The sequence below is a fragment of the Octopus sinensis genome, unplaced genomic scaffold (genome assembly GCF_006345805.1).
Source record: "Octopus sinensis unplaced genomic scaffold, ASM634580v1 Contig11382, whole genome shotgun sequence".
NCBI lineage: Eukaryota > Metazoa > Mollusca > Cephalopoda > Octopoda > Octopodidae > Octopus > Octopus sinensis.
Window position 1 is genome coordinate 212,343 of NW_021832374.1, and position 8,678 is coordinate 221,020.

The window sequence follows — 8,678 nt, forward strand, 5'->3', positions numbered from 1 at the left end:
CCCAACATTTTAAATGATGTATTTGCGAAATACATGTCTGTATCGCAAGAACAGGAAATTCTAATACAAAACCAAGAAATCTAATGAAAAATCTTAGAACAATCTTTCTAACGACTCCACCAACTGTCCCTGATTGTCATGGATAGGATTTCTCCTATAGTAGATAAATACTCTCTCCGAGTCAAAGTAGATTGAAGTAAAAGGTCTACTGTTTGTACGGACACATGATAAATATGTACAAAAGGCTGTTGACATAGTAGGATTTGATCTTTTTTGAACGTTCAATACTGTACACGGAAGAAAGCTAATGGCTTTACTTGGAACCATGCTAAACGAGAATTGTCTTAGAATGATACGTGTCTTACTTGCAAAGACTGAAATATATAAGTCTGGGGTGATTCAGGCAATCCTGTAAATTTAAAACACACCTGGAGGCGTCGTGAAACAAACAGACACAACATGATAATAAGCAAGATTCAGAAGCAGGACGTTCAATGGCTGTCAGGTTGATTACAAGACCTAAATATTTCAATATAAAACAAGTAAGGAAGCTTAATAATTACTAAAAGTAATTGAAGCTATTTTAAATATCTATAATCCTAAATATGTATGCTCCAATAAATTTAATACAAATATTTATTAATAAGAAGAGTCAGATATAAATATCTTAAATATTGGCTTGGGGGTCAATGTAGTTTTTTTTCTTGTCTTTGAAGCCACAATTGTTGTCTTATATTTTTTTCAATCGAATTATTTGACTGCTCCTCGACTGAATTCCTATGAAGACTAGCATACTTACTGCTACTCGGAGTCAACGCGAGGACTTGGTTCATATTGTCCAGGATTAGGGGGTCGAATCACATTCTGAGAATTAATCATCTGAGAGTTAGGTGTATCCACAATATAATTCGAGTTCGGATGAGGCGAACGTAGAAAATTGAAATTATTGGGCACTCCCCGACTTGCATAAACATTGTTAGCCTGATGACGATAGATTGGGGCATTGTGGCCTCTCTCAACGTGGTAAGCCATTTGATATTGGTCGTGTGAGGGGTTCCGATGATCATACATTGTGTGCATAACTGGTCGTATTTTTGGCATATTCTGACGATCTGGATACCCATACTGTCCATGATTATAATTCGTCATCCCCGCAGGATTGTAAACTGTTTGTGGTCTTTGATTCATATAAGAAATATGGTGCTGATTGATCTGTGGACGACCCATTGGCTGACGTCTCATGTCAGACTGATCAAATTCCATTCTGTAACGATGATACTCATCTTGATAGGGAGTGCCTGGACATCTTCTCTTGTATTGTTCAATCTCCACATTATGAGAGGGGGGATAATTCAAATATCCATTCCGGGATACTCCAACATTAGAGGGAACTCGATATGGCGGAATTCCACGTCCTCCATTATTATCCGGTCGTGGACGACCCTGCCGAATCTGAGAAGGCAGGCGCTGTTGTTGATGAGGCACCAAATTGGTTCCAATGTTTGACGGCAATTGTGCATTATCCACAGTATCCACATTCATTGCCCGAATTCTTCTATTCTGCAGACCCTGGTTTCGGATTCTCCTCTGCTTATCGACATTCACAAAATGATTTTTGAATTCCCGACAATATTTTGCATTGCAGTTATCATTTTTGCACTGTCGGCTATGCATTGTGTACAATCGAGTCATCTGCTCACATGTTCGGCAGTTTCGCCGATTTTTACAAGCACCGTAGTGAGGCAGTAAAACACGCCTGTATTGCTTGCACACATCTCTGGCACAATTGGCATCCAGACAGTTGACAATATGGTTAATCTCAGCAATATTGTCTTCCATTGTCCTTGCCTGAGGACGAGTGGGGTCTGAATTGGCTATTTGAGCGGGGGATCTGGTTGATGGCAGAATGTCAATTGTTTTGTTGAGTTTGTGGCAGTGATCGACACTCGTGGAACATTCTTGGCATAAATCAAAATCCTTGCAAATATTGCAGTGATACCGAACACCGCTGATTGTCTTTTTACATGAATTGCAGTGATAAGCATTCGATGAACTCGAATGTAGTTCAATCAGGATTGAAAGAGTTGAATGAAGTGCTCTTCGCTTTGATGAAAATTCGTAGTTTCTGTCACGACAAAATGTCAGAAATGAATCTCGGGTGTCTGTCAGATCACAATGAATGGACGGATCGGGGTCAACAATTCTCGACATTTGACTCCCAGCTCCAGGAGGATGGAGTTCGATTACAAAAAATATGTTTTTGTGTTTCTCCAACATATTCAAAAACTTCTCCTTTAGACCATTCGGGGCAATATTGGGAGTTTTTCTTCGAATCTTGGATTTTGTTTTTTTTGATTTTTTCGCCTCGGTCTTTGAATTTGGCCGTTTTACCTGCAAATATAATAATTGAGCAAATTACAGATTCACTTGAGTTTGACATTAACTGAGATCCATCTTTAATGCGTTGTTCCTGTTCATCCACAGCCTTAATAAGTTCCTCGAATTGACATGGCCAAAAATCCCCCTCCATATAAGGAATCTGATTGAGTGAAGATATTCCATTGTCAATCATATAAGCAGACATGTCCTAAGAAATATTACATTCGACCGACCTGATAACTTCGAATAACCTTTTCGTGCAATGCCGTGTTCAACATTACTTTATACCAGTCAGACAATCTTTTTGCTGTCGGCATTTTCTGTTCTGGTGGGTGGGAATGAAATATATAATCATCTCGCTCACTCGGAGGACACGCCCAAATATGAGCAGTCATAAAACTATAAGCAATGCCACAATTATAACTACCCCATATTACGCTTATATTCGAGATAGGAGATTATCGCTTGGTGGTAGACTCCAGAACGGAGAAAGGGCACATCAAAATAATGCACACTGTCCAAATAAGCAATGTACACTCGTCTAAAATAAGATTGTAAGAATGCCTATTATTTGGCTCGGGACACTCAGAACCGTATTCTTGAGTGTGCATGGAGAAAAAGACGCATTCTTTATCTCCGTTCACTTGGAAAAAATATATAGACTTGGCTTTATAACTAAAAGAAGCAGGCATTTCTCCCTTTTCGACATATCTTGGATATTATTCAAATAAAAACCTCTTCGCCATGTTTGGTTTTACTTCACAAACTCGGTCAATAGATGAGAGGACTCGGACATACACATGTCCTGAAGGAATGCCGCCAGATTCTTTGCGAATGAATCTGTTGACCTTCTCTTCCATGAAATCACTCAAATGAGTAGTCCGAAGATCTGATGAGTTACACAAATATACTTTTCGCAGTCAATGTGTTCTTTTGTTCTGTAGGAGGGGCTCCCTCAGATATACATTCTTTGCAGACGTATCCCTCATTATACAACATCTCATTGTAGAGCACGCATATCTCATGGTTGCGTCGATCGCAGTATATACATTTCACAAATCTACACATATATAAACAGAATCCACTTTTCATGTACAATTACGTTGTTTTTTGACTTTACAAAGTCAGCTTTGGGAATTTGACTACAAATCATAAAAATATTAAACATTGATTCATTCGAACTCGCTCCTGGCTGTGTGATGAATTGTCCGGGAGTAGAGTTGAAACATTTTTCGCACATAATATAGACATCCTCCCCCTTTCTACAATATATAGCCAGGAAACATACTTTTCACACGAGTAGTAATCCCCGTCTGCCCCAATCTGGCATCCAAGTGGGGAACAACAGTAAAGCATGTGGAGATTGAACACATACTTGTTCTTACAACAATAACGCAGTCTCTCTTTCATTATAGTTTCCGCTTCATTATTAAATGCAGAAAGAAGCTTAGAAAGAATAGAAATAATAAACAATACTTTAAAAGCATTCCTTGTGATGTGGTTTTTGACACCGTTGTAGAGTTTGGAATTGTCTACCATTAAGTGAAAGTCGTCGATTAAATCCCACGGGCAGTTGTATTCCAACTCTTGTAGCTTATTGTACATCAACGACAGGTCCATCGGGTTTTTGACTATTTCGAAGTAATTCTTGTATATATTTATTATAAAAGTACAGGTGCCCCGTCCTTAATCGGGTCCACTGGCAACTGGAATAGACGCGATTCAGACATTGCCTTTATCTTGTCAATCAACGGCACAAAAGCCTCTTTGATATCCTGCGGCGCAATTTCTTTAAATTTTATTTTTTAAAAATACTTTTTGTCACAAAAACTGGTTTTTGTGGTGTTTTTGCGACAGGCGTTTGAGCTTCCTCTTTGGGAACTTGTAAGTCGGCATTGAAGGACGTTCTGGGGTCACTTCCTTTTTAATCGAAGGTTTAATGTCAAGGGAGGGTGTCCGAAAGATGGGAGTCTAAATTAGTAGATTTAAGTCATTAAACAGTAATTTTCCTTTCCAAAGCTTCAGAAAACTCAGCAAAACGCTTTATATATTCATCAACTGAGGTGGACTGGTTATAAATCCCTTGTTCTTGCATATTCACACAAGTCAATGCTTTTTTCAGTTGTTCTGGCGAGGTAATATGTCTTCTCACAGACTCAAATCTAAATATTAGTCATATTTTTATACAATTGGTTTTTCCGATATTCCCGTTCATTCATAGAGATATAGCTTGCCTCAGGAATAGACTGATAAGGATTGACACTTCTTGGCCGAGGTCGGGGGGTTGGAGGGGCTGATTTATTTACATGTCCTGAAAGTGCTAAAAAAATATAAAAATTGTCAACCCATAATTTCTTTGATAGCAAAACATAAAGCAGCTAAGGAATATTAGCAAGACACAAACCATCACATCCACTACAGTTATAAACGTGGTTAAAGAAGCTTTTCATCTTTTGGCAATGAGGAAAGCAAATCGGACGATCACACCTCCTGGCATGTTCATATGCGGCAATAAACTTATGTTAGGTATTTAAAATATACTTCTTCTTGACGACTATAAAGTCGGTTTAGTGGATATTGTGGTCTTGGTTCGTGTTGGTTGGGGTCCCTTCTGGAGAAAAATGGTCGAGGTTGGTCAGGAAATGACTGTGTGGGTGCTCGATATTGCATTGGTATGTATGTGTTGGCCAAAGAGGTGACTGGAAAATGGTGTCTTGGTAAGACTCCATGTGGATGGGATTGGGGATTGAAATTATTGGGGCGGTTATTCCCAAAATTAAAGCGAGTTCCATTTTCATATCGGTTATATGGAATGTTTGTATTTGAAGGATCCATGTATGATCGTACTACATAGAATTAACCACCACTTAGTTCCGTAAATAAATATTTATAATATTAAATATTAACAGAACTAATTTTATATTAATTTATAATAACTAATATTTCAATTCATATGCAAAATATATTAATTTAAGAGCCGACCAAATTCAAAGCTAAGGAATAGAATAAATCACAAATTATATGCATTTTGTGTACCATTAAATATAGAAAATAATAAACCACTAAATTTATCTAAAATTTACTATCATGCAAATAAACAAAGCCTTGCAATAATAAAAATTCAAATATTATAGACATGAAATATTAAATGGCAATATCAATGTATTTTTGATACATCTTAACTAGTAAAAAGAAATTATTAGCCAATCATTATACTTTTTATACAAGAATGTTATATATTCTAATAAAATAAATGTTTTAAGAAATTATAGTTTATATGTTTTCCAATTCCTTACCAAATATTCGTCTGCCTCTCATGACTATAATACCAGAGCGCAGTTTATTCTGTTATATAGTCCGAAAATGTGATTTAGTAATTATTAATTCTAATTAACATTTTACAGGGTTCCAAATTAATTGAAACTGTTTACTTTCTTGAAAATCTATAAAATAAACTGTCTTGATTAACTAACTTAAGTACAAATTTTATTTTTAGAAACTTATTTTTGATTACAAACTGAAAATGTCTGAGTCTGACGTGAATCAATAAATAAAAAACAAAATTCAACACTAAAAACAATAAATATAAAAAAATAGTGAAAAGGTGACTACAAGTGTAAACTTATCTGAGATGCTGAGCCGGAAAAAGATTTTCGAGACATGTAAATTTTTAAAATTGTAAAACTATTTTTGGAAAATTTCTATCATAATTTGTATTTTTAAGAAATTCCTCGGGAGAAGCAATGGCTGTTTCATACAATCTCTATTGCGATCCTGAAAGACAACGTCTTCTCGATCATTAACGGTTTTAGACCTAAACTAGTTCCTAGTTACTCTTGTCTTCAATCAATTTGATTTTTATTATTATAGATTTTTATAAGCAGATTTTTGTTCCAAATAATTAAATTATATCTAACACTAATTATATCGATTTCATCATTTTACATCATGTTATTATAACTAGGGCGATTTTTAACCTAAAAAACAAAAATTTTAACCTAAAAAATTTAACTTTATTAACCTAAAAACTATGAAAATTTACCCGAAAATTTAACTTTATAACTAAACAATAAAAACACTAAAACTGTTTTTACACATACAAATTACATAATTTTCTAAATTTTCTTGTATAAAATTTTGGTTGGATCTTGGAAAACTCTTTATTGGAGACAAAGTTCTTCTATCCGAACACGAGATATGTATGAATTAGTCAAATATCATTTTAAACCTTTTTAATGATGTATTCTTTGATAAATTTTTTGTCATTTCCAAATTCCAACAATTCTAAACAATCATATACCTGTTCAATTGTGAAGCGTGCACTTTCGAATTTCGTAATAATATTTGGAATAGCGACATTACTTGAAAACCTGGAATGTTTAAATAGCTTTGAATAAGGTCACATTGACTGCTTACTAACACATGATTTTGAGAATTTTCTTTAGCTGTTCAGAGGGGAGGTTAAATTTGAAAAGCTTTTTTGACGTTGTTAGTTGCAAGCGGGATTTAGGCTTGTATTTGGAAAGCTGTTAGCTTATTCTGTTTGGAATCTAACGAACGTGGGTTCCGTCAACTGCTTCGAAAATTTAGTCTTTCATGTCTTTTTTCCACAGAGACCAGCAGCTTGCAGAAACAACAGCGCCCTCCCAGGTCCGGGGAGTGAATGGCAAATTTTTTACAGAGCGAAAGAAGACCAGGACAGCGGAATAGATGGGCGGTTGTGTGCTCGTCAGCATGGCAAATGGGACAAAAAGGGGATATCGAGATGTCCATTTTGTGTGCATAGTGGTTTAATGAGGAGTGATGACCAAAACGGGAACGAGCCAAGTTTGTCTGAGCCGAACGGTCGAGAAGCAATTCAGAACAGTGAACGTCACGAAAATGTTTATTGAGTATAGAGTTAGGCGTCAGCTTAAGAATAGCTGATGTGGATATCAAATTGTGAATTTTCCTCATCGGGTATGGACATTGGTGCAAGCCGTCGATTTTGGCAAGGATCTGGGAATATAGATTCCCCGGGGTGTTCTTCACTGAACGAGAATTTTCGTTTAGCACATTTAGAGCAGAACATGCATGATAGGGAATTCAGATACAAATAAAAATTGCGCTCCTCTCATATTTAGATGATCTTCAATTGGCAAAAGGTTTGTTTCACAGTGGAGGTTATCAATTTGGGTTGATTTCAAACACTCAGATATTGTGCGCATGGCCTTGTTTTGTACTGATTGAAGTGCCATTGTCGAGTTATGGATAGACAGGGCGCCCAGCTTGGACTCGGGCCGCATGTATTGTTTGTAAACTCGTTTGAGGAGTGGCTTCTGGGCGTGTTTTAATGTGACCACTTATTGCTTTTAGTATGTTTGTGCGTCTGTTTTCCTTGTCAGAAATGTTAGAGACATGCTTGTTGAAGGACATAGTTGGATCAAAAGTAAGTCCGAGGATAGTAGGGTTTTTTCATAGTGGGAGGTCAGAACCAAAGAGAGATAACTTCGGGTGAAGGTTTGATTGTCTTCTGTCGGAAGAAAATAAAGAGACCGATGATTTCGAGGGCGAAGCCTGGAGTCTGTTTTCAATGAACCAATTCTTAACGGAGTATGTAATCTGCGTGTTTAGAAGCAATGATAATGTCATCTGCGTAAGATAATGTCAAGTTGTTTGGGTCATTAGCCGGAAAGTTATGTAAATATAAGTTGAACAGGGAAGTGGACAACACAGAACCCTGCGGTACCCTATTTGGAAGATAGGATTGTTTTGAACAGTGGTCCATAAGGGAGACGTATCCCATTCGACTCGATAAGATGTTTGCAAGCCAGGATTTGAGGTTTGAGTTTAGGTCTGTCTTTAAAATGTTGTTGATGAGTCCATACCGAGGGACGCTGTCAAACGCCTTTGAGACATCGATTGAAATTAGTACTGTTCGTTTTGGGGGTCTCTTCTCATTGAAGCCGTCCAGGACAGATTGCGAAAGTGTTGTTAAGTGAGTAGTTGTTGAGTGCAGTGGCTTAAAACCATGTTGAGTATGGGAAGTTGGCAAATGTTTGGATATTCGGGCAAGGATTAGTCTTTCAAGGACTGCACAGAAGAGAGATTGGGCGGTCTGCCAGTAGTCATATGCTTATCTTACAGATTAAGCCATGCAAGTGTAAGTTCATGCTCTCTAATGAGCGAAACCGCGAACGGCTCATTAAATCGGACATAATTTACTTGATTATCTCACACGACGGTGAATAGCTGTTGTAAATCTAGAGCTAATACATGCGTATAGCTTCTCAAAGCGCAATTATTAGAATTAGTTGACT

The 8,678-nt window shown here is 36.9% G+C and overlaps 1 protein-coding gene across 1 annotated transcript; it reads right to left on the minus strand.

Moving 5' to 3' along the window:
* Positions 1-801: 801 nt before the first annotated feature.
* Positions 802-2,696, minus strand: LOC115228933 (histone lysine acetyltransferase CREBBP-like). The gene is made up of 2 exons (XM_029799382.1): positions 2,613-2,696; positions 802-2,391 (listed from the first exon to the last, which is right to left on the minus strand). The coding sequence occupies exons 1-2, from the start codon at positions 2,694-2,696 to the stop codon at positions 802-804; spliced, it is 1,674 nt and encodes a 557-aa protein (XP_029655242.1).
* Positions 2,697-8,678: the final 5,982 nt, after the last annotated feature.